Raw genomic sequence first — 27,048 nt, forward strand, 5'->3', positions numbered from 1 at the left:
TGTAACAACTACCGTTATATTTAACAACTGTTAGCTAGGTCTTTTATTAAAATAATTTCTATTTAGCTCTAAGTGTTTCTGCCTCCCAACACAGGTTCTGCAAACCTCCATTCATGAGATTGCTACCATTAACTCATGCTGGTTGACTCAGGAAGGCAAATGATGTCACCTGTCAGAAGCTAGAAAAAAACAGCTTCTTTGCATCAAAGACCATAATAGGGAAACCCCCGTGTTTGAATTACAGTACTTGTAATGAAAGTTGACAAAATCTGCAAAAGTACATGTGAGCAGGCTTGTGACGCACAGTGACTCTCCTTAAGCCACTGTGATACTCATAAATGCTCATTTCCAACTGCTGAAACCCTTGTGCCTGAGAGCATGGTTTGTCAGCAATGCAAAGCAGATGCGTGCATGGCAGCAGGCTGGCAGGGAAGGCACAGCCCCACACCGCATCCTGCTCCTCCAGCACTTCTGTGCAATGCACATGGCAAAAATGCAAAACCCCAGCCAAAGCCATTGGATGTTGCTCCTTCTGGGTCACAATGGGTCAAGCACCTGCAGGGCCATATCAGGGCAGCAGGGCTGAAGATTCTGGGCTACCCTCCAAGTGGCACAGCCAACGTTTGGTGAAACGAAAATTTACCATTTCCACAAAAATCATCACTTCATCCCACTGTGCCCATCTGTTCAATCTACACCAAGGTCGGGACCCTCAGCTCCCCGTTCCCCCCATGCTTCCAGCGCCGCCCCAGCTCCCTACCTGATCGGCTGGGGGGGTCTCTGACGGGCGGCGGGGGCCTCTCGCTGGGCGGGGGGGGCAGGGGTCCGGAACGGCCCCCCCCGCCGCCGGCCGCCGAGGAGGAGCCCAGCGAGATGTTCCTCTGGGGCAGCCGCGGCATCTCATCGGTGCCGCCGGGGACGGGCGGGACGGGGGGCGGCCCGGGCCGGCTGGGGGGCGGCGGGGGGGCCGGGGCGCCCAGGGCCGGCCGGGGGGCGGCGGGCACGGGTGGCTTGCTGTTCTGCGGCGGCGGCGGGGGCAGAGCCGCCTCCCGGGCGGCGGGGGATCTGTGCCCGGCGGGGGGCGGCGGGGGCGGTGGCTTGTCCTCCCCCGGCCGGCCCGGCGTGGGCGGCAGCGGCGGCCGGCCGGAGAAGGGGGATGCCGCGCTGGGACCGGGCTGCCGGAGGGACCCGGCCGGCCCCGCGCTCCGGCTGCCCGGGAACGGCGGGGGCGAGGGCCCCAGGCTGGGCTGCCGGCTCACGCCGGGCACCGGTGGCGAACCCCTGTTGTACAGGCTGGAGGCGATGGGCCGGGGGGTGCTGGGCACCGGGGGCGGCACGGGCTCGGGTTTGGAGCCGACGTCGGGCCTCGGCGGTGGCAGGCGGCTCCTCTGCGGCTCGGGAGCGGAGTTCCGCGGCCCCGAGGGCGGCGCCGGGAAGCGCGGCGGGCCGCTCGGCGGAGAGAAGGGCTTGGCGGCTGCGGAGCGTCCTCCGGGAGGCAGGGCGGGCGGGCGGGCTCCGCCGGCATCTGCGGACACAGGAGCGGGCATCAGCCTCCGGCGGGCGGGGGCTTCGCCCAGCGGTTTCCGAACGGGACGCGACCTAAGGCACTGCAAAGGCTGCGGGGTCAGCGCCGGCGCGGGCACAGAGGGCTTGGCACCCAGCCAGCAGTTATCGGCAGTTCTGGTAGCCCTGGGGAACCGCGCCAGACTGGCAGGTGACAACCTGACCGTGCTTACAAGGGACCACTGGGGAGAAACCAAAGTGACAACGAAGTGTCACCACTGATGCAGTCCTCACCTAGCAAGCAATAGCACGGAAAGGGAAGAAATGAAGAACAATTATTTGAGACCACCAGGCCGAAAGCAAAAAAATCTTAGCTTTTACATAATATTTAACAACAACAGTCCTATAGAAGGCTCTTCTCAGCCCTTTCTAGTAACTGATATCTAAGGATGTCCTTGGGCCTGTCAGGAAGAAGGCAAGCCAGCCTTACAGTTGAAGCAGCACCACTCTGTGATGCCAGGAACATTTGTACTAATACAAGTTCCCAAAATAGACCATGACACAATAGAAAATAACAGCTCCAACAGACTGTTTTGTACACATGTGCTGAAAAATTACATTAGTCTATAAAATATGTAAGGTTTGTAACACCCTGCAACCCCTCTTGGCCAGTCCTCCTTCAACAAGTGTAAAATCCTACTTCCTTAACCTTACAATACTCAGTGGCCCCAGGTCTCCTGTGTTTCAAAAGGCTTTGGGCAGCTGTTTTGCCAGCCAGAAGAACAGAGTGCATGCCCCAGAGAAGCTTCCAGCTGCAGTGTGCGTACCAGCCAGCTGGGATGCCTCACGCACTCCCGAAGTGGTAAATCATGCTGCTGACGCAGATGTACTTTCCATTTGGAAAGTAGATCCTTTTTCCTGGTGCAAAAGGGAGAACTGACCTGGAATCCTCTTATGCTCCCTCCGATCCTGCATGCCCTCAACTAAGGCAGGACCCAGTCTGCCTGACTGTACTTTGCAGGCAGCATCTCAACGCTGCTGAGATCTTTACGTTTCATCAATTACTAGGAGGGTGAGTGGAAGTCTCACTTCTCCCTGTGAGGGAGTATTAAGAATAAAACAAGATTTAAGCTGAAAATTACATTTCTCTAAGATCCTAAACTCTTTGAAGACCTTTTCAATCCCAGCAGGTAATTTATGGCAGTGCTATGAAGATTTTAAGCAATGTCATTTACTTTTTCACACTGGAACTGCAAGGTCTTTCTTACCAGCATCTCGACTCGCAGCAGATCTGAGCTTTGGCATTCCTGCTTGGAAAAGGCCTCCGAGGCCAGGCGGTCCACCACTACCAAAGCTGCCACCGCCGCCACCACCAAACCCACCACTGCTGACACTGCCACCTCCTCCAAAGCCACTGCTGCCACCTCCACCAGGTCCTTTGGGTTCTGTTGGGAAAAAAAATCCCCCACATTAGGCAGAGAAGCAAGACTGATCCCGCAAAGTCATCTTTCATTAGAGCAACACTTGTATAATACCTGGGGAAAAATGGATGAGCTTTCAAAGCACACAAGTTGTTGTTCAGGCTGGATCATTACAGCTATCATCGCCACTCCTATTGCACCATTAAAGAAGTGGTGCAATAAACATAGCCACTGTGTTTCATTAAGTCATCACTTTCCTTTAGCCTATTCTGGACTGGAGAGCAGAGAAACAGCCACTATGGAAAACTTGGAAATGAGCATGGATGAGCATCTGAGAATATCATGTTGTCTTTGTAGATGCTTCCCATTTTTTCATACCTTTCCTATCCACTTCTCCACATGCAAACCAAGAAACAGTGCAATTTCATGGGAAATGAGGAAGGAAGGAGGAAAACCTTCCACTTGGAGATGTCTCTGGTGATCACTTCTGGGAATGAACAGAACTTTGTCACTATTGATGATGTTGCAACATAACTACTTATTTAAACAAAGCCTAGTGGGGAAAGAGATTTCATTTCTGATTAGTTTCCTGTGGTTGAGAAATGCAGTGACAGGATCATTAGCAGCTAAATTTTCCAATAGGCAGGAATTATTTTATCAGCCACCCCACTTCCTCTCCCATTTTTCTCTAATGTCAATATTTCTGCTCTGACAACACTGAGATGCAAAAAGTAAAATGGAAGTGTTTCCACAACTACAAATACAGCAAAGAGCCCCATTCAGAGCATCACTGCAAAATGAGCAGGCTCACAGGTTGGTATATCTGTGGAGATCAGCTCCCAGGTGACAGGCTACATGGCTGAGGATTAATTGCTTAATTTCTTGGCATCTCAATTTCCATCATTTTGGGTGGGTAAAAATTTCACTGACTTTAAAATAATTAAAACCTGTGGACGAAAAGCACTTCTAATAATCCCACACAAAAAAATAAGGAAGAATATGTTCATGGGAGAATGTTTCACATCATGCTTCTCTTTTCTTAAGCATGTTAGCTCAGTTCAGGTCTGACTCACACAGGGTGTGAACCTCTGGGGAAATGCTGCTACTATGGTTTAGTCTTTCATCACGAGTTGTTAATTAATGTAAACAAGATAATAGGTCATATCATTTTAATCTTACTGTTTACTCCTTCTTTAATCCTCTTAATGCTTTTCTACAGCTCATTACAATAACTAGAACATGTAACTTTGCTTTCAGAGATAATACTCAGATGTTTAAAAACTAAGTACCTGGCTGACTGCAGGGCAGTATCTATTTTTTTTTTTTTTTTTAATTAGATCTCATTCCTCTGGGCATTTCCTTCTTTCCTCATCATCTTCCTGTCACAGTCTAGCCTTTAATTGCATGGCCAGACCTGGACTGAGTTGTATCACATTTGCCAAGCAGTCTGAAGTGTCTCCCCTCCCCAGGCAATAAACGCTGTTCCTCTGACCTAGCAGGCTCTTGTTCCTCACCCTTCTCCTGTTTCTGTCCTGTCTTCCCAACACTTGTGCTACACAGGCTTTTCCAGCCTCTCCCCAGCACCTGCCAAGATGCACAGCGAGACACAGCAGCAGCACAGCTGGATGGAGACTTTGTCAGGTAAGTGGAGCTGCTGCCTTGTGCCAGGGCACCACCAGGCAGGCTGAGCAACAGGGCTCAGCCAAAAAGATAACACCCCTGCATCACTCCCGGAGCAGCAACACTGTGTGCAGCAGAGTGACACCTGGGTGGGGTGCAGCTCCTGGCTCAGGTTTTGCTTTCGGTGGTGCTGGGGCCATAAACAAGCCAGGGGTGCCTTTATTTTTATACTGCTTACACAAAACTAGAGTCTGAAATTCCACTTTATTCTCTGTGCTCTCAGTCCTGACAGGGTTTTGACTGCCTGGCCTGCTGCAGATCCTCAACACAGCTCCAAGTAGGGTTTGTATAGTTTTCTGATTAAGCAAACAAGAAAATAAACTGCTTTATGAGAGTAAGCAAACAAATCAACACTCACATTTCATAAGCAGTACTTGTTTTCTCAGCTGACTTCATCCATCATGAACAGAATTTATTTTTATGTATGCCAACTTCTGGCATTTTATTTTACCTGCTTCTCTCATGGCAGTTCGTCTGATAATATTTAAATAATATTCTGCATTCAGATATGTAGAACCATTAATGCATACAGAAAGGGTTGCTGAGCATTGGTACAGGCTGCCCAGGGAAGTGGTGGAGTCACCATCCCTGGATGTGTTTAAAAGGCATTTAGACGAGGTTCTTAGGGACATGGTTCAGTACTAGGGTTAGGTTATGGTTGGACTCCATGATCCTTAGGGTCTCTTCCAAGCAAAATGATTCAATGATTCTATGATTCTATGCAGAATTGTACTTACTGTCTAGAATTGGAGCACTTCTGTCATTAGTAACAGTCTTCTTGAGCTTTTTTCCTTTGGTAATATCAGATAATAGAGCATTTCTCCCTGCTTGTTCTGCCCTGCTTAGGGATGGCTTTTCAGTATTTGCCTGCAAAATAAAATTAAAAATGAGAAGACAAAATAAACCTCAAATTCTAGCTACAAGTTTCTGCTCAAATACGGTAGTTACTTGAGGCCTCAATTTCTGTTTTAACCACACTGGAGTGGGCAGCACGCCATGTCTGGTTTTGTGAATGATGTTATAGGTAGCCAGCCTTGTTACTGACTCGAGGCCCCAAACACTGCTGCTGTTCTAACCCACACTATTCACTGCAAACAGAATGCTTTTATGTGAATTGACATTTTTTGAAGATTTAGAGTTTCTGATTTTTTTAAAGGCAAGACACACCTGTGGCAAATTGCCATTTTGGAGACTGAACAAGGACAGACTACACAAATAATTTGATTACACAAAAAGGTGGACATTCTTGAAAGTTGTAGTGAAAACTACTAATATACAAATTCTGGATAAAACATAAGAAAAATGGAGCTTTAGCTGATAGAAATACTTTAAAATGGCAATCATCACTTTGACAATATAGACCTCTTCAAACAGACCAAATAAAACCTTTAGATGCATGAGGTTTGTCTCAATGGTCCTCTCTTTTCAGTTTATGCTTTGGCGACACAGTTTTTCAAGGAAGAACTAAAAAAAAAAAAAGCCCCACCAAACATACACATATATGCCCACATGCAAGCATGTATATATGGTTATTTCTTCCAGGTAATGGTGGTTCCCAAAAAGCTTTCTAACATCAGATCAGCTTTATAAAAATTTCCTGAAAGGTGGCAAGAGTTGCCATGGAGGGACCAAGCACAGAGTCTGTCTCGTGGTAGAAAATGAGGGAAAGGCTCTTCAGCAGCACAGCCCAACCTGTGTAACCAGCTCGGCTTTTGCTCTGAAAATAACTGAGTATTTTACAATAGCATTTTAAGAAGCTTTCTCTTTCCTGTCAATGAGGTGGCTGCCTCTTGGAGGGCGAACACAGCACAAGCTCTATTCCAGCTTAGGCTGACCTAAGTCAGGTTGGAGGCAGTATTACCCACCATGCCATGCCAGCAGTGGCTCCTGCACTCTGGTACCACAGCCTGATTACGGAAGCTATGCTGGCTAAGAGCTATCCTTGCCAAATTAAAAAAATAGAATTAGTTTTTGCCAGTTTGGGTCATGTACGTAATAGAGTAGAACAAGGGAGAAGGTGCGCATACATGGCTGGAGAAAGGCCATGGGACAGCAAGACTTCAGTTCCCCTGATTTAAGACAAGCTGTTGGGGAGCTGTACCTCTCCTCTCAGATCAAACCACCTCCTGTGGGAAGAAGAGGAGGATGGAGAGTGAATGTGGCTAGTGATATCCATTATGGGCACTAGGAGTGCAAGTGATGGTCCCTCTTGTAGGATCAATCATCAACCATAAACATAACATAGGAGAGTTTTCCCCAAATACCATACATGCTTTCGTCCACCCCTCAATGCCTCTGTGTGTCCCTTTCAATATGACAAGCAGCAACAGAGAACAGTGTATACGGTACCTTTACTTCCTGCAAAACTTACCAAGGCCAACGTTGGGGGTGGAGGGGGAGCTGGAGGGGGAGGCACAGGCATGGTGGAAGGCTGAGCTCTGTCTAGTCTTGCTAAAACACCTGCACAGCAAAACACAGAGACACACATGGACCAGAGATTAAGAAAACTGTCGCCTTTGGGAGTATTTTCTGCTAGGCTAAAAAACATCCTTGCGGCTAACAGGTTTATCTGCTACATTTTCTAAGTCTAAGTAATCTTAGAAACTTCATGTTTCATTGTATGGAAACCAGCTGCATCCTTAAACGTTGCCATACTAACTCACAGACATAGGTACCTAATTTTGCACACAAACACAACCCATGCATGGCCATAGCAATTCACAAAAATGCAATAACAAAATTGAATTCTGTTTAATCCAGTGATCCTGTTCCTGTGGAAGTATTTCAGGATAATCCCATAGCGATACCATTAACTCTTAATTAAAGAAGGCATCATCTCTTTAAGATCAGATTCAGAAAGAGATGCAGACCTTTTAAAGACCTAAAATTGCTGGAAGATCTGCTACCCTCTACACACACTATGATGGGCAGGGTGGAACAGCAGAGCTCTAGGAAAGACTCATGCTTCTTTCTCCCTGCTTGCTCTGAAGACACCAAGCTCCATCATCATCTCTGAATGCACCTTCTGCCCTCTCAGGAACAACAAACACAGTGTCAGTCTCTGTCCCATGCTCTGATCGCTTGTCCAAAGGAGGAAGAGCAGCCGCAGCCTGGCCTCCCCACCGCAGGCTGCTGCAGAGGGAAAAGCCCGGCTGCCAAAACCCAGCCTTCCCCCAGCTTCCCTGCCTGAGACCAGGCTCCCACTTCTCCCCAGCCCAAGCAGAACTTCCAACCTAGGGCAACCCTAGGGACGTCACACCTGAAATGTAAAACTTCATTGCAGCTAAAATATTAAATGAAAAAAAAAAAAAAAAGAAAGGAAAAGCATAGAAGAATTTATTTCAAGTCACGAGGGCTTTTTGTGGCACTGCCACACTGCTGCTGGAACTGCACCTATCGGAGGCTCCAGCGCTTTGCCAACAGTGCTACAGTATTTGAGCTTGTCCTTTGCTCTTGCCCATTCACCTGTAGTAACAGTGATTTGCCACCTTTTATATCATGTTTGCACAAGACAAATAAACACAGTGGGAACAGGAATAAGGGTTATTCTCCAGACAACCCCAGGCTGACCACCGAGATCCACTGGGCAATTTATTTTTACAAGCATACACAGCTCTTATTTTCTGAAGGGACTTCATTGTTTTTGATAAAACCAGGGAGAACTGCAATAGCACAGTATCTGCTGAATCAACTGCATGCAAGGTACAGTACCCTTTACAGTTTAAAGGAGCATTAGGAAAATATTCTGAATGGAACAAAATGGCATTTTCAGTGAGGGTTTGAGGTGAATCACCACCTACAAAGTCTGTAATTGCTCTGAGATGATCCATGATATGTGCGTAAGAAAAAAACGGTTAGAAGTACAGATTTATCTTGTTAGATGCTCATGCTTCAAAGGATTGGAATACAACTATAAAACCTTACCAAAAAAAAAAAAAAAGCCGAGCTACCTTTCGTCAGAAGAAAACTTTTCTTAAATAAGACTTCAACGGATTTTGTCAAAAATCTTTAGGGAGGAAAGGGCTTGGAAAGCAGTCTGACACATCAGCCCCATCTCTGGCAGACTATCTAGAAAAAAACATGGAGGTCAAAGAGGTGTGAGGCACTACTGCTGGCTCCAGCATCTGCAGGTTTTCTCCTCCCGTACTGCAGAAACCGTTTCTCTTTCCGGAGCAGAGGGGAAGCTGGCGGATGGACAGACTGACTGACAAAGAGGAAACTGTGTGAAGCCAAGCCCACGCAGTGCTGTGCAAACACATGCGCTCACAAAGCCCTGCAGACGGAGCAGTGTGCTCCCATTAGTCCTCTGGCAGATTACTGCCCATGTTACGGCCTCTCCTGGGAGGCACATGCTCCACATTCAGAGGATCTGCTTGGATTCAGCTCTGTTCCCATCTTCTGTATTTCTAGCTCTCAGTCATTACATAAAACTCTGCACCAAGCCCTATCCCTTTCCCGATCTGCTGATCCTAAATGCAATATTTGAAATCTGAAGCCTATTAAAAGCACCAAGACCAATGCTGCTTTGTTCTTCAGCTTCCTGTTTAAAAAAACAGTCAACAGGAAAATTATTTCTTACAGCAGACCACAACCATCCTGTTTCTTAACACAGTCTTTTCACAGCTGCAGTTGTCTCCAGCGTAACTGTGCCATCGGGCTGTTTCACCCAGCTTTTAACTCCTTCAACTGATTAAAAAGAGAAAGATATTACAAATTCTGCTCTCCATACTGCTTTGATAAGAGGCCAAAGCTCTCTGGATAACGTGCCCTGAGTCTCCTCGGTGCTCCATGTGCCACAGGAAAGTTCCTGGAGCAGGCAGAATAAAGTTTGGTTCAATATCAGACCTTTAAATGAATTCCTTAAGGCAGCTCAGACCCGAATGCAGCAAGTGAGCCAGCTGGTTTATAAAGCTCTTTCTCTAAAAAGCAGTATTTTTGTAAATACCATAACTTGTCTACCTCCCTGTCAGTTATGTGATTGCTTTCTGCATGTTTGTGCTGGTCTGTTTTCCTTTTTTTTTTTCTTTTAACTGGGTTGCCTTAGATCAGCTTCTTAAGGAATTGGTGGGGACAGAGGGGAAGCAAGGTAACGCTCAAAGCCTAAGCTCTCTAAGGGGAAGCCACTACCCATAGACACATCCAGCTTCTCCAAAACCCACCCTGAACACTTCTGAGAAAGAGAATTTCAGAAACTCGAGCAGCAGAAACTTTGCAGCAAGAAGTGGCACCTCTGTCTTTGAAGCTCTAACTCACTCTTTGGTTGTTAGATTTTGTACAATCTATTTCTTTGTCTGACTTTTGGTAAGAAAAAAAGAGGCACGCTCTAGATTTTTAAATTTGATGACTGTAAGCCTGTAGGAAGAATAATAATGTGGTGAAGAGAGGCAGTGATTCGGGGCCTGCCTGCACAGCACAGGCTGACCCTGGGCATGAGCAGCACCTCTTGGGCTGCAGAAGCAAAGCAGCTGAGTCAGCATGTTGCTGAACTTGAGTTCTGCAGCTGATTCGTTTATCGCTAATTTGCAGGATCACTGTTTTGTGTAGAGCACAGAGATATCCTAAGATATTTACTGTAACTCTGCAATTAGAGGAAAGCTTTGGTTACAGTCCTACTCTTCAGCAATGGACTCAGTTAATTATTTGGTGTTAGTCAGTGGGAAAGAGTTGGTTTTAAGCAGTGGACATTATGTACAATTGCTAACAGCTGACACTATAAAATACCCAAAACAGCAACTGATCCACCCAGCAATAAATTTTACCTACAAAATCTGTTAACAAGCAAGCTGCTTATAAAACTCGGTACTGCGGGGTGTTGAAAAGGAACCATTTGCAAAAGACCAAGGCCAAAGGCATATCTGTACTTTGAAACCAAAGACACGCATCCTCGCATATTTTCTAGGCAGTAGTATAAATTATCATAGCTTTTAAGAAGCTGTGTGGAAACGTTATACCCAGATGAGCATTGGTGGTGCAGGATTAGGGTAACTAACCCACACACGCACACCACAGCACCGGCCTCTGGGCCCCAAACACCAAGGTCTGTCCTGTTGGCGAGAGGGAAGGATTGCCATCGGGGGCAGCAGCAGCAGCTGCAGTCCCACTGTGAGGCAGGTGCCAGCAGCCTTGTTCCTCTGTTGACGCCTCCGGAGACCCAGCCCTGAGCGGGGCTGCCATCGCCGTGAGCCGGCACCATCCTCATCTTCGCTCCGCACTGCTGCAGCTACGGCCCGGAGCCGCCTCCTGCGGACCATGTGCAGCCAGAGGGGTGTGCACACAGCCTGCGCCTGCTGCCTTCTGAGAAAGCCACTCCAGTCATCAGCAGGCGAGGTGCCCCAAAGCTGCCTGCCTAATCCCAGGTAAATCACACGATCAGAGCTCCATAAAGCAGCTCTGATTTTTGCAAGCTACCAGGCACACCCAGCAGCCTATATCAGAAATGGTATTAAAAATATTATGATTTGCAACACATCATGATAAAAACTAATTTCATTTAAAAAACAAAATAGAGGAAAGAGAATGTATACGTTGTATTCTGCAAAGAGCCCCTTACTCTGCAAAGTAATCCATAAAGAACAACAAGCAAAAGTGGCACAAACCTCAATTCTCTGAAACACAAATGCTGGGTGTTTCAGATTTAATTTGGTACTTCAGAAATCATTTCAGGAGCATGACAAAAATGCTAAAAAGAAACGTGACACTTAACATGGGATGGACAGAGCAAAGAGCTGGACTGCAAGTGCAGTATTTGCATCTAGCCAGCCATTTTGAGCTGCTCCAAGCACCCTCTCTTCAACACATTGAGTCAGAGGCAGACAGACAGCGAGCTGTGGTTAATCATTTCCTGTGTGATTAATTTCCAAGCAAAAAAAGAGGAAGGAACAAACAACTGTAGAAATAAAATAGAATTGATAGAACTTAAGGGGAAACAAACACAAAGCTGTCAATTGGCCCTCTATGCAAAAGGACCTAACTTCCAAACCAGTATCGATTTGGTTCTTTCAAAATACATTATTTCTTGCTAATGAAAGAAGGGAAAAAGAAAAAAAGAAATCTGAATTTGAATAAATTGGACTAGGTTACCAAGTATTTTAGTAGGGTAGCCTTCAAAACAGAAAGGACAACTAACTGTAAAAACATTACAAAGTAGATGGAAAATAATTTAAAATCAGTTTCACACAGGCCACAACATTTTTTCAAGAGCTGTTTTTTAACAAAGTACAGAACTATTAAACCATTTTGAGTAAAAATGTTACTGTGATGTCATGAAATTGGTTTGAGTCCCCCTACTCCCACTCTCCTTGGTGGAGCAGTCATTAGTAGGTCTGCATGTCCCACATCCCACCACCGTATCCTCTGGAGGCCAGAGGTGCTGTCTGCATTGGGGGTTGGTGCAAGTGTGTGGCAAGGTGTGAACGGGAGCTTCAGAGGACGCTGAAGACCATGCAATGCCATGCCAGTAAATCCTATCTGAAAAAAATCAGTTTTGTTTTGGTTTTTTTATCTTTTTCTTAAAGTTTCTAAATATGTAGAATCCTATAACTAAATATACAGACAGACAGCTTTAAGCCCCTAAAGAATTCAACAAGGGCACCAAACCAAAGCCAGGACAGCATGAAGCTACCTGAGTATACTGAAGATAAATTTTCCTATAGGGTGAAGAAAGAGTATTCAGGAGACTCTTTGGCCTCAGCTACCCACATATAGAGAAGTGAAAAGCCTGACAGGTGCTAATGTACCCTGATACAAGTTTCAGTTGAGACACAGGGAGGCTGCTGTATAACTACCCTACACTCAGGAGGAACGTCTGGATTTTCCTTCTCCTAACTGGGATAAACCTTTTGAAGTTGAGGAGCTCTGGAGGAAGAAACTGACATCTAAAATGTTACTCTCAGTATTTTGAGGTCCTTTAGAATAGAATCGAATCATTTAAGTTGGAAGAGACCCTCAAGATCATTGAGTCCAACCCTAACCTAACCTAGCTCTAGCACTAAACCATGTCCCTAAGAACCTAATCTTTAACATTGGTCTTTTAAAGATGGTTTCCGGCTAAAACAACACTCCTTTTGGTGCAGGGATTACATGACTTTGTGGCCTGAGAAAGGACATTACAAGGGTATGAAATGCAAATCGTCCTGTCCTGTCCAGAGGAAGCTGTGGTAGCAAAAGGAGGCACTAACATCTCACCCTTAAAACCAGTTGCAGAGAACTGGACAGCCAAAAGGGAGGCCAACAGAGAAGTTACATTGGACACATGAGACTCAGGGAAATTTTGGGGAGCTGCCACTGCCAGAGAGAGGAAGCCAACTTTATTTGGGACTTTTTATGTTTCAGAGAAGCTCTCCATAGTCCCTGAAATGAGTGGTATATTTTTCCACTCAGACCAAAAAATGTCAACCCCTACACAAAATACCACAGTGGAGAAAGCAGCCAGTACAGTGATGCTGGAGAGCTCTTGCCCAGATGCCCAGTCAGAGCTTCCATTCTCTTCCCATGAACGGCCATCTGAGGGGTGACAGATCACAGACGTCACTCACAAGCACATGTGTAAAGCGGATGAAGTGTATGTGGCCCCAAAATAGGACTTAGCCCAACCCAAATGTCACACAGAAGCTGGCAGTAACAGGAAGATCTGCCACAAGGAACTGCACCTTTACAAACGCAGCAGTGACCGACTTGGGGGACGCAACGCCATCCTGCTGCAGTTAGGGGCCAAAAAGGAGAGAAGAGGGAAGCATGAGCCTTGAGGTCTCTGGCAGGAGCACACAGGGTAGTTCTTGGGGAAGAAACACATCAAGCCAGCATCACAGTGAACATTATTTCTGCCCTACATAGGCTGCAGAGAGATTACATATTTTTTTGTCAATAAATTGCAGAGTTTTAATCTTTTACCTCTTACAACAGCGTAACTGAGCTACGTGAAAGGTGCAGGTGCTGGGGGGCCAGTAAGGAGCAGTAAGATAAATAACCACAATAACAAACAAAGCACAAGACTAGTTAGAAAAAAAAGAAGTAAAAAAAGAAAAGAGGTATGATGATGCAGTGAGATACTTTCACGTCTCTGTATGAGTTATCCAGGCACCTGTGTCCTGCCAACCCTCCAGTATCTCCCTCTTCCTCCAGCCCTCATGCTCACCTCCCTATCCCCAAGCACCCAGCCAAGCGCAGGGACTCTGCGGGCAGCACTGACTGCAGCTCACACCGGGCAATTCCCCAGAGTCTTTAAACCTCCTGAACACTTTTGAGCTACTCGTCACCATCACAGGAAGGAGGTTACTGTGGGGTGTCAGTGACAAGCGAGCTATCAGGCCACTGAGCACACAACCGTGGGGCGCCAAGAGCGGTAACAGCCAGATGCACTCATGGTCCACAACAAGTTGCATCCAGCAAACCTCATCTGTCAAAGGCGACCAGGAGTTACATGGCAAAAATCCAGCAGTGCAGCATCCATGGAAAATTACAGCTAAAAAATAGGCTGCTATGGTGTCAGAATGTTGTTTTAATCCAAGTATTTTAAAAAGTTTTTTCCTTTTCAGTGACATGTTTTTCAAGATATGCAGAGGATCATAGGCAATGGCTAGTGTTGGAGGACTGCCCCCAGTCACCAATATAGTCACTACTTGGAAGAAGCAGCAAAACTTTTAGTCAGTTTAAGTGTTTGGATGTTGACTTGAGAAAAGCTGATAACGTAAGAGCAAATACACTACACCAGAAAGTATCTCTCTGACTTAGTGAAACCAGAAATTGCTTCTATCCAATCCATGCTCCCATAATTTACTTCAGCCAGTGCTTTCAGAAGAGATGTAAAGAAATATACCGGTTTGCTCAGACTCCTAGAGTTGGCTCACACCCCTGCCATTAGTGACCCTGCCCCGGGGAGTGGGACCTCAGCCCTGCGAACAGCGCCTGGAGCAGAGCCCCAGCACCCGGCACCATGGGGAGCCTCGCCGGTGCCTTGAAACAAGCGTGTGCACGTCATTCCTCAGCAGGAGGTTGGGGCCAAACACAGCAGATAAATTTACAGTTACTGGGCTGTATCCCAGCCCACAGGACAGGAGGACACAACTTGAGGCATTGCAACCTCCTACAGCTCCCTCCCCAGCCCTGCCTCCCTGCCAAAAACTAAAAAGCCCTTCCCTGAACCCCTCCACAAAAAAGCTCTACAGCAAACAGCTTCACCCTCTCTCCAAAGCAGAAGTGATGGTTAAGGAGCAAGCTGTTTGTGCCTGAGCTCTTACTTCAGCCATCCAGAGCACAGCTGCCTGCAGCGTTTCACCACCAACCATCCAAGGCAGCCTTTAGTCAACCCAAATGTTTGAAATGACACACAAGCTGTGTTATCCCTGGCATGCTGCCCAATGCAGCTAGCCAGGGATTCACCCAGACCGGAGACGACCTCAGCACACAGCCCTGTGTGAGAGAGACCCTTGTTGCAGCCCTCCGGTGAGGCTGCAGGGAACACTTCTCCACACAGGGACAGCATTCCTGGGGGAACAAGGACCTGATGTCTCTCTCCACCTTATTCCCTTGCCTGTTCCTCCTTGTGAACATTTAATGTTCACTAAATACTGTTCCTAATACAAAGCCCAAGAGCTTCTCTCTGATGAGGCGGATTTTTCCAGTGCCTCATTACTACAGAGGTGATCACTCAGCATCATGTGGCTGTTCAGCAGCACGCGTTTTGCTGCACGGCTTTCTCCACAAAACTTGAGCTGTCTTAAGCTCTAGAAGCCGTTGGTAGGGTGAACAGGCTAGTTCAGAAATTAAGGATTTCTGCATATTGCCTCCAGCTTACTCAGCCCTAAATCAGGAGAAAAAAAAAAAATGTGCACTGCATTAAGTTGGAAAAAGCCCTGAAGATCCTGAAGAGCAGGACACTTCCCACCAGCTTGTCCTCACACCGTGGCACCCCTCAGCTCCCCAGTGGGACAGCATGATTCCTGGCCTGCAGCTGGCAATTCTGCCATTCTAATCAAATGGATAGAAGTCTACAGGTTTTTTTTTTCCCCTTCTCTCCACTGTTTTATGGCATAGCAGGCCAAAAAGTATCAGAAATTAGTCTGAACGTTTTTCTTGGACACTTGAGCTGTTACAACTTTCAGCCAGCGTGAAAAGAAGTCATAGGATCCAAACTTGGTGAGTGAGCCCTGGGATTTTGCTGGTGGACTTCTGCTGCCCACAGCTGCCCACCAGTGAGCCGTGGATCCGTGTCACAGCAGTGGTGGCAAGGAGAGGGGCTTCTCTCTGCAGATCCTGATGCCAGGATGAAAAGAGCCTGTTTGGAGCCACAGGTTACACTGTGGAAACTCTGAGACACCTCACGCTGCATCCTCTCGATGCCCAGGGCGCCAAATCAACAATGTTGTGACCTATGTAACGTCTTCGTTCACTTTTGTCTTCTGACCAACAGAATGACATGATGCTGCAGTTAAAAGCACTTTACTGTTATGAAGGCATACAAAAAAGGACCAAGGATCTCGCACAGTCAGATTATTTTACTACTTAATTGATGTAGGATTAAAATTCAATCAGCTTCAGCATTCAAATAGGCTTTTTTAACATAAATTGTTTTCTTCATCACAATCAACTACGTCTTACTAAACCTGCAGTGAACTATGTCTGTTCTACCAAAACTAGCATCTATAAAATAATATTAAAATAGCGACTACCTCTACAGGGGAAATCTGAGGCATATAACAGCCAGGCATGTGGAATTAATTTAAAGCACCATTTTCCAATTCCTTTCTCTTGTAAATATTGCAATATTCCTATAAGAATTTTGAAAAACTACAGTTCACAAAGATTAGTTCAGATTTCACATCAAAAGCCCAAACAAAAAGTTAAGTGGCCTGTGCAGTCAGCAGGGAAAGAGTAACTACATGAGCAAGAGTGCATTAGAGTTTTTACAGCCCAGGTGTTGACATGAATTAAAGAGTAACTTGAATACCTGTCATTAGAGGAGCAATCAAAGAGTGATCTGCACAGAGTGTGGGAAAAACAAAACAAAACCCAGCCCCAGATCTGCAAAATGTAATGTAGCCTGCTCCTCCAAAGACAGTTCAGAAAATCAAATACCACCTCAGAGCCAGGTTACCATCAATAAAAGCCTCTGTTCAGTGCGGCAAGCCCCATAAATCAGTTTCGTGACAGACAGGCAACCAGGTCTGGTAGAGATTTTAATTAAAATTTTCCATTCCAAAAGTTAATATTGGAGTATTTGAGGCTGTAAAGTGATCAGACTTCAAACCTCCACTAATATGGGGGGAGATGGAGAGTCTGATTTTAGTCTCATTAGAGTTCCCAGAAAGGCTCAGGCCAGTTTTCTGAGGGGGCTGGATGAGACCCTTATGACTTTCCTGAAAGTGCTTGAATTATCTGGGATCATCAGACTTAAAGATTAAGATGAGTGCATCCCACAAAGTCCCTTGATGTTCTCCACTGTGCACACATTTGTGCTGTAGCTTGAGGTTAGTCATTATACCAGAACATTCGTGAGGCAATGAATCATATTTGCACATAAGTAACAAACTTGAGGAATGTCAGAGTCAGCAATCAAGGTTGGCGTTGGCTCCCACGATGCTGTCCTGTGGATGCAGAAGGCTGGTGGAGCATGGACGCAGCCATGGTCGGCACAGAGATGCCATCGGTTGTGTTCAGCACTGCTGGCATCTCGCTTCATGAGCTTGGGGAGAGCAACCAGTGAGATGTGTTGTCATCTGTCTCAAAAGACCATGACCTACTGAAAAACTCCCCCTAACTTTCCCTCTGTGCCCTGCTCACAGACCACAAACTGAACAGAAACTCACGTCAGACCTTACAAACTGAGTAGACACTAAATGAGGACTCACTCCGCATATGACTTGTATTCCCTTAGTTCACAAACCTTTGCTGGCCTCTGATGCAAAAAGTTCTACAATAGCATTTGATCTGCCATTTATTTCAACATCATGGCCAGGTGAAGTTAAGGTCTTTGTAGACTCTGCTGGGATGTTATAAAACAATTACTTTTTTATAATTCATATGCCAAAAGGAATTAATGCAAATTTGCAAATAAAGCAATGGAAAATTTTCAGCTTGCTGAGGTGTAAATGTATATACACAAAATATATAATTACTTTGCACACTTAAGAGTTTTTGGTAGTTACTATGATTGGCATTTTATCATAGATCCTCCTCTGAGAATAGCTACAAAAAGAAACTCTCTTTTACATAATTTACATGATAACTAGCTTACGGTAATTAAAAATGAATATCACTTTCAAAGCCCGAAAACCCTGATGTATGTGAAGCTGGGCAATGCGTGCTGGACAGCTGCACACGGGGCGAGCTGCACGACAAAGTGTCCATTGGCACAAGGAACTGAAGCAACGCGCAGCGCCTGCACTCGCTCGCCCGGCAGTGAGCCCCTGCCCGCCACGCTGCTCCCTCTGCCTCTCAAAGCTTTCACGCAGCCTGCTACGGTTTCAGTAATTATTTTTAAAGGTTCTCGGCAATATAAAGCCAAATCTGCAGAAGAGATTTTAAAATCAGGACGGAAATAATGAAGAGGTTGGAAAAGCAGAGGCAAAAAGTGATCTGAAACAAACAGAAGGTGTGCTTTAGCAAACACCCCCCTTCCCAAAAATACACGACTTCAATCACCCCCTCTTCATGCTGGAGCCAACCTTAGCTCACCCCAAACTACTGAGATACTGTGGCCAAAGGGTGATCATATTTTCAAAAGGGTTTACAAAACTATGGAAGCTGTGTCCAAAGCAATAAAAAAAAACCCCAAACCCAAGGTGAATTAAGGATAAGAGATTCATTGTAACCTTAAATACCCTACTGTACATATTTTGGGTTGAAACTGATTAATTCAAAAACAGAGAAAAACAACAGTGTTACTGAAAACAATTATTTCACATGGGAGTTTACACGATCACCTAATACCCTTACAGTACTGGCAAATGATGTCTCATTCTAATCCATATACAAACAAGTCCAAAATGTTATGTTCCTGCACCACAAGATTATTTGCACAGTTGCAATCCAGGACACTTCTCCTGCAACTTCAGAAAAATAGAGGAAGCAATACATTATTGCTATTAAAAATTGTCCAAAAAGACAACCCAAAAACTATCTTTAGATGGGCTGTACAAAACTAACAGATCAGATAACCATTAAATAAACCAGACTGAAGGCTGCCATTGTCACTATATTGTTTGGTTCTTTGTATCATATATAAAATATTCTAAACCAGACTTTTTTTTTTCCTGTTTTAAAAACCATAGATTTTATAACATACCCATATTAGCTGTCTTAATTCACTGCCTTCATTACTACAGCAAGAAAAGCTTTGTTTTAAAAGTCTGCCTTTTAATACAAGTAAAAAAAAAGTATCAGCTGTCCTTAGCTGATAAGAACTGCTATAGTTTTATGTCAGAGGAAGATCTGGTCCCAAAGGAGTAATGTGAATCCTAAGTGACGAGGGCTGCCCGTTGAAGCTCCGGGGCTGAAGCGGACCACCAGCAGGGAAGATGCAGAATTGCCTTTTCCTCTTGCAATGCTGAACCCCTGAATGCAACACATGGCTCATTCTGAGCTGGCCAGCAATTCCTGCCTCCAGACCAGTTACTGGTCAAAACTGCCTGCTACCAAATGGGAATACATATAGAAACCTGCAGAGGATCTGCTCCAGGTTTGCTTCTTGGGAAGAGCAGCTCCAGAGCAAATCAGTGGTTTGGTGGCCAGCCTGCAGAAGGTCCCTCCAAGCCACGGACCAACCAGAGGGATGGGTGGAGGAACAAGGCAGGAGGGTGCTTGGAGACACTCTCACTCTTTGGCCAGCACAGAGATGAGCTCCAGATCAGCCCTGTGAATTGAAACCATGTGAGGGAGGCGGGACTGCTGAACTAGTGTTTAGAGAGGTCCCCAGGCAAGGAGCCCAACATCCTGGTGGCTGCCACCTCAGACTTCCACTCAGGGCTGGAGCGGTGGAAGGACAGACCTGAAATTCTCCCTTTTCTGTTTGGATTTAGTTGGCTCTTTGTGAAGCAGTAAAAATCTAACCCATCATGCACCAAATACCTCTCCATGTGTAACAGGACAGACCTCAGCCTTCAGCATCTGAGTTTGCATGTGTGCAAGGCAACCGCAGTGCTCACGGACTGTTCCTATCACTGACAATTTCCATCTGGGACAATCTGGAAAACATCCGCAGTAATACAAGGATGAATTTTTATGTTAAGTATTTCCAATGCTGCATTTTGGCAAGAAAAAAATGTCAAAAGCCACTTGGAAAAGAAAGGTACAGCTAAGAGCCTTCTCAATTATTTCATAAATAAGATGCCAAAGAATAAAATCCAGGCAATACTAATAGTCTTTGTACCCATACTACTATAAGCTAAACAAAGATCAGAGTATTGATCAGCCACAATTGCATTTTATTTTATTCTATTTCCTAGAGTATTACGAAATATAGATGAGATAACATTGAAACAGAGGGTGCAGATTTTACATTTGGCACTTCAACTGAAAACTCAGCCTTGATGTTTGGATTATGAAATTTGCACATATACATCTGAGTGCACAGTACACATCTGCAGCAGATGATGTTGATTTAAATATCCACAGTGAGGGCACACACTTAAACTGTCCATACTTAATATAAGGTTTTCATTGTCCAGTTGAAAGCCCTATAATTAAATATATTTTTTTAAGATTTACTATATGAAATATCCTTCATCATTTATCTTGGCAATAATCTAATAGACGGCAAGGCAAAAGTTCTGTTTTGCATCAGTTTGTGGTTCTTTTAGGCTCCAAGCAATTCTAATGTTATATTAAAGACTAACTCACTCTAGGAATTAAGATACCGGTTCGTCCTGGAGAGGCATTAAAACCTCTGTGTAGGCTGGTATGCTACCAGATTTAATAATGTGGTTTTGAGGAAAAAACAAACACAAACTAGAGAGAAGTGGGAAACTAATTTCATGTCCTGTCAAAATTTAAGACAAGGAGATATTTCTATCTCAATCATGATTGTTTTTTAAACTTGATTTTAAAAAATTCAAGTTTATAAAATTTGAAATTTTATGGTTTTTGTTCTTAGAAGCCCAAAGTTCAGCAGCGCCTACATTTGCTTTAAGTATTTTAAGTTTATTTTAAAAGATTATTTTAGAACTTCCTAATTTCTGATATTTAAATCCTGTACCCAATTTACCTTCCATCTCAGGAAAGGAAAATAAGGGTTTTGATAAACTGATGGGTTTAATTAGAAAAGCTTTTCAACAAAAATGTCTTGCAAAGCTATAACTACGATCATTAACTTTGATATCCAAACAGAATTCTATTTTACAACTCAGGCACCAAACCCCACTGCTAGAGGCTCACGTTTCCACAGTTTCACTGCTGTGTGGACACGGCGCTGCTGAGCCAGCACAGGCTCTCTGAGTCCTGACTGCCCGAGCTGATTGTCACCCTGTCCCAGGAGGGATCCAGGGTGAGCTGGTGGCACCAGAGCCAACACCAGGAGGACACAGATGCAGACAAGGGGGCCCAAAGCCCTGTAGTGGGGACTAGTTTAAAGCATGGCACGAATAAAACCAAAAGCAACCAAGGACAACAAAGCAAAAACACTCCCCTGCTTTCCTCCACGTCTCCAATTACAAAAGTCTTTGCTCCAGTTTATTTCTCTTTGGAAAGAACTTTTTACAGCTGCACATGGCAAGTACTTCGCTAGCAAGTGAAGAAGAGAAGCTGGAAAGAATGTTTATTCATGGATTCTGCCAAAAAAATGGGCAGGGCAAAGTCTAACGTGGTTTAGCAGCAAGAACTGCAGATCTTCCCCTGCAAAAAGAGGTGGCGTGTCCTGCACTGCGCTCCTGACCAGGGAAACCACAGCTGCACCACCCAGGCCAGCTGCCCAGGCTGGACCCTCCCAAAATCTGCAGCACACCCCTGCTTTCTATTTGTGGAGCTGGTCAAGTCTACACACACAGAAAAAGAGCATTTTCCCAAGTCACTGTTAACTAAAAGATATTACATTCAGACATCTGCATTTTAGTTATTTATCTCTCCAACCACTTTCCATGACCTTTGAAAACCAAGTGTTGCTGTGTAGCGAGTGTAGTCAAAGGCCACGTGTCATGTGCGTGGCTGCCCTGGAGGACACAGGTTTACCAGGGTGCTCAGGGGACTGTAGTGACATCACACATGAGGTCATATCTAGCTGACTGCATAGGTCGTCTCCATCCTCAGTCAGACTTGGCAGGCACACCACGCAGGTGAACGCGCTAGCGGACAAGCCAACATCTTGCCTGAACTGGGTGCGAGCTGCAAGCCATAGCTCGAGGAGAGACAAGGTCCCCTGGGGAGCTGCCCTGGGACTGGCAGCAGCTTCTGGTTCCTGACAGGTTTTTGGAAGGGGTGCCCAGCCAGCATGGCACCTCCCTGTTAGCTGGCAGCTCCAAGACAGCCTGCTCCACAGGGAGCTGCTGAGTTTGGAGGTAATTCACCTTCATGCAACACAGCAGGTCTAGCCAAGGTCCCGCTGGTATTGTGAATGCAGCTTTTTGCATAAAAAGTAGTAGTTTGGTGCTGTTTAACATTAAAAAAAAAAAGTATGTATGGAATGCCACTGCCATGAAAAATATATACCCACAAAACCAAAAGCAGCCACATACCATCATTCAACACTTGCATTTCCTCTTTAGAACATACTTCACTGGACAGTCTTCTTACTCCACAGGACTGCTCAAATTCATCCTCACTAATGCCAATCCACCAAAAGCTCAGAGAAGAAAACAAATCAAGCACTGCAGGCTGGAATGCTCAGTGCAGGTGCCCTGGAACAGCAGGTATTGGAGGGTGGCAGCCAATTTCTCCTTGAATTTCTTTGTAATAAGAGTGGTTGTCACAGTTGTTAAGCCCTAGCTAAAGTTAGCATCACATCTGAATCTGGTAATATATGGCTGAAACCCTGATCAAACTGGCTGAACGGTTTGGCCAGCTTACATGGGCAAAACCAAACTGGGTTTATTTTAAGGAAGTTTGAAGACTAAGTTTAGCATACCCCAGACTGAAATACGACTACTGATGTCTCTGCTTTCAAAACCAGAACTGGTAATTAAACAGAGAGATAAGAACAACTTCAAATCTGAGGCCACAAGCTTTCAGAGAAAAAGACTCCTTTTTCTGATTCTGGAAAGCTGTTGTATCTGGATCAAACCCACAGCTGAAAGGAAGCTTTGCATTGCTTTTATCAGGTCATAAGACATTATTACTCTCACAATGCCAACCTTCTCTCTCCAACTGCAGTCCTGCCAACTGGCAGCCTTCAAACAAGTGCTACTGCAAGGACGGCTGTTTCCTCCTGTACCTGTCCATGTCCCCAGCAGCGGGCTGGCTCCGAGCGCTGGGATGCAGGTGGGGTGGTCCAGGCACCACTGCGCAGAGAACCAGCTGCTGCGCAGGCAGGGCACCGCAGCGCCTGGGCTGCTGCTTGAGCAAACCCTGAGCTCTGCAGGCAGACGCTGCTCCGGGCGAGCCCTGATCCATCCGAACTGGCTATTAGTTCAGTGCAGACTGAACTGGTTTTGCATGGCCTGTGGGAATGTGCAGTTTGCCATTAGTACCAGAGTTTTGAGGTCCATGATAAAAAATGAGCTGTTTTCTGTCTTCCCACAACTGTTCGCCTAAGACGGCAGCACTGCCTGCCTTTTCAGGTCTCCCTCTCATGCTGGGAGCAGACCTGGTAGTTACCCTGCCAGCTGCTAGTCATAACAACTCAGTACTTTCCCACAGTGCACAGTATAATGCACTCAATTTTACCTGTTGACTCCCAAATAGAAGAGCAAAATCTCCTCAGGAAACTCAGGAACAGCATGTCAACTATGTGATATACTGTACCATACATATGGAAGTGTTTATTGTTTTAAAAATAACTATTCAGCTTTCATCAATAACCAGAAAAATTTAAAGTCACTGTCTACAAGGAGAATGAAATACAGAACGACAGACAGCAGGGCTGGAAGAGGGCACTTACCCTTCCCCTGAGTCACTATCAATGATATCATTCCTAGCAGGTATTTATCTCTTCTCTCTCTAAAAATCTCCAGTGATGGAAGTTCTGCAATATCCCTCAGTCATCTGCTTCATTAGCGTCACAGCTAATGCAGTTTTTCCCAGTACCTAATCTAAACCTCCTTTGCTGTGATTTCATTAGCTATTTCTCACCCTATTTACAACTGATGCGCAGAATAATTTATTCCTTTCCTCTTCGTGGCGATTTGAAAACCGCTTACATGCCTCTGATCTTCTCATCTTTAGTCTAAGCAATCATATTTCCTCCAGTCTTTCCTCACAGGCTGTAATCATTCCATCTCTCATCATTACTGCTGTTCCTGGGACATTTCATAATCCCACATCATATTTGAAATGGGTGAGGGTGACACAATTCACCATCTTTATATCTCAGTATTGCATTCCGTATTCTTTTGCAGCATCCAAAATACTAATTTGAATTAAAACATAAATGTCAATTTAAAAATACTCATATTTACCCTGTATGCGAGTCTCCTTCCTTCAAACAGCCACCCTTTCTAACCCAGACCACCCAAATAGGTGTGATTGGCTGCTGATCACACAGTAGTACCATCTTTTTTTGTCCTCTGATGTGCAGTAACTCTCCAAATATTAGGCTTTGCACCACTCCCCATCCTGGCAGCAGTTTCTCATGCTTGATATAAGTTGTGGAGCCACGAATGAAGCAAGATGTTTGTCTGTTCCTAGGACTAACTCTTCCCTCTCATATTTCCCAAGCCTGGCACCCAGATTTCTCCAGACTCTGGTTTCTAAAGCAAGCGCACTGCTGAAACTACACCAAAGCACCAACCCACATGGATCAGCAATAGATCCTATCAAGAAAAAGCCCGGAATGGTTTTGTGCTTGTGTGTCCAAAGAATCAAAATCCCAAGTGTCTCTGAGAGCCTCCCAGCATCAGTTTCTACCTGGCTCACTAATCACAAAGAAACCACAGTTAGGGTTTACAACACAGCGCATTTACAATAGGAAATAATATCTGATCTGCTGGACTGCATCAGCTCTAGGTCAGCATATTGCAGCCTATCTACAGCACCTGCTGTCTGCTGCAACAATTAAAAAAAAAAAAGTAAACTTGCTGTTACTTCTTTCTGTCTGATTTGCTAGAGGTCTCCATGGACCTTTTCATACCATTACTGTTCATTAGCATCCAACTCTGAATATTGCAACCTTCACTGTGTAGTTTTCAAGTGTAATGTAATTTGCTCTAAGCCAGGACAACTATGAATTCACAGTACCTGGTCAAATCATATCTCAGGTCTCCTCACTGTCATGTGACATCTTAAATCCCTCCACTGTTAGTGCTGTGCTACTAGAATGAAAAAACAAACAAACAAACCACCCAACACTGCATGTGTTAAACACTTGTGGATTTGGCAGAAAATTTGCCATAACCCAAGGCACCTAAAACTGACATCAGAAAAGGTGTGATACATCAGAGCATGTCAGTAACACAGCGTTGCCATTAACCCTGTCCTGGAGAAAAACGACTCTTATATTGCCACACTGCACATCAGGACATGAGACGGCTCTGTGACTCCTGGTTGTGACAGGCCAGGGCTGACAGATGCCGGAGATGCGTCCCCGCACTGCTGCTCACACAGTGATTTCCCCCCACTCCCATCCCTCTCTGGGCATCAACCCCACAGGCTCTGTACCTCCTCACCAGCAGGAGAAATGCTCGCACAGAATAGGAGGCCTGGCAAATCCAGTCCAGAAAAGACTTGCTGAAGTCAATTAGATCTCAGTAACATTTTCCAGGTTGCACATTCCTGCAAGGAAGAAAAAATAAATAAATTAATTGTGAAACCAAAATGTTGAGGACCACAGAGCCTGGGTACATATTATGCATCTCCTTGCACATGTAGAAATTCTGCATGAGAAACTGGCAGCATGTAAAGAGGGGCCCGCCTTCACCTAAACAAGAATTAGAACAGGAAGATACACTGACTGTGCTCTCCATATCAATCCCTGTGGCCAAAAGGCCCAATTTGTAATCAAACAAATTTAAGATAATTCCCCCTGACTTCAGCATAGCATAATAAAAGCCAATATAAATGGTGGAATGAAAGCGGAAAAGCCTAAAGCCATGTGTGGATGGATCTGGCAGTAGGACTGAACTGAATTATCCACTGCAACAGTTGCTCATCTTGAAAGAGCCACAGTTCACCAAAGAACTTTGTAACAGAAGGTTTCTATAGTTCAGGCTAGAGAAAAATGCATGCAAAAACTGAAACAAATCAACTAAACAAAATAAAACTGACCTCCTTCAACCTCTAGAAGCTTTAAACAGGCAATTATAGAAATTATTTGCAGAACTTGCATTTGGAGGGGGAGTGGAGGGGTGGGAGGAAGGGGGAAGGAATGGCCAGCAAGCTGTGACAGAGACATGCTGCAAATAACATCCCAGCAAAAGATATCCTTGTCCATTTGATAATGGATTAATATTAAAAGAACAAAATATCTTTCATAATCAAGTCAATTTAAAATAAAATATAAGAACAGTAGCCATTTGGCATTTTATGGATTTATTTCTACTTGGAGATCAAAGCCTCGAGACTCCAGTCCCTGCCTAGTATGAAACCTTCACACACACTATGTGGGGAAATAGGACCCACGAGGGATCCTGCTGCAACTGCTCTGGAGCTGGCCCGTGCGCTTCATGTTTGCATGAGTTGGTGTCGCACATCTTTGCTCCTGGTTATTCCCTTGCAGAGCGTAGGACAATCCTGTGCTCTGGATCCAAGTGCACGGCGGACACAGTCAGGAGAACACTGCAGCTGAGTAACTTCTGGGGAGTAAAACCGGCCAGTGATTAAAGTGGCATTCTGAGTGATTTTTTCCATTCGTTTGCAGAATTAAAGATACCTTACAGTCGCTTTCACCTAACTTTTAAGTTCTCTCAACCTTACAAATTTTTATACTAATACTATCCAAGGGACAGAAAACAAAATAAATAATTTTTTAAAAAGCATACGGAAAAATTATTTTTTGTTCTATAGATGCTACAAATATGTGCAAACACATACACGTGTTCTCCTTTCCTTCCAAAGTTCAGTAAACCAGATTTTTTTCTTTTTTCCTGAGTACAGGATTTGTCTCCATCTGGTTCCATTTTCTACTAATTTCTTTTTTTGGTTTCCTTCTCTCTCATTCCAATTCATATTTATTTCCCTTTGTTTAGTCTGTACTCTTCATTCCCTTTCCTCTTTTTGCAGATTTCCTTTTTAATTTGCTAGGGAAAGAAACATTCTTTCCCTGGTTTTCATAATGCAAGCTGGTAGAACAGGCCCATTCAGAAACTCCCCCTCTCCTACACCCTCTCCTGCTCTTCCCCTCCTCTCTCAGTCCTGGCTGGCTGTGCTC

General features: G+C 45.0%; 1 protein-coding gene across 11 annotated transcripts in view; it reads right to left on the reverse strand.

The window, feature by feature from the left end:
• The window catches only part of WIPF1 (WAS/WASL interacting protein family member 1), a 57,396-nt gene that overhangs the window by 10,101 nt on the left and 20,247 nt on the right, over window positions 1-27,048 (reverse strand). For 3 of the 11 annotated variants that reach the window (XM_065068818.1, XM_065068822.1, XM_065068821.1), the window contains exons 2-6: window positions 25,349-25,454; window positions 6,976-7,064; window positions 5,342-5,471; window positions 2,772-2,948; window positions 761-1,525 (exon numbers count right to left, since the gene is read on the reverse strand). In XM_065068818.1, the coding sequence (XP_064924890.1) occupies window positions 761-1,525; window positions 2,772-2,948; window positions 5,342-5,471; window positions 6,976-7,026 (1,123 nt within the window). In that variant the 5' untranslated portion in view covers window positions 7,027-7,064; window positions 25,349-25,454. Of the gene's footprint in view, window positions 1-760; window positions 1,526-2,771; window positions 2,949-5,341; window positions 5,472-6,975; window positions 7,065-24,920; window positions 24,995-25,340; window positions 25,455-27,048 lie in introns of all 11 variants that reach the window. The other 8 variants (XM_065068815.1, XM_065068817.1, XM_065068816.1 and 5 more) reach the window with 4 other exon arrangements.

Source organism: Columba livia, chromosome 7, assembly GCF_036013475.1.
Source record: "Columba livia isolate bColLiv1 breed racing homer chromosome 7, bColLiv1.pat.W.v2, whole genome shotgun sequence".
In the NCBI taxonomy this organism is placed as follows: domain Eukaryota; kingdom Metazoa; phylum Chordata; class Aves; order Columbiformes; family Columbidae; genus Columba; species Columba livia.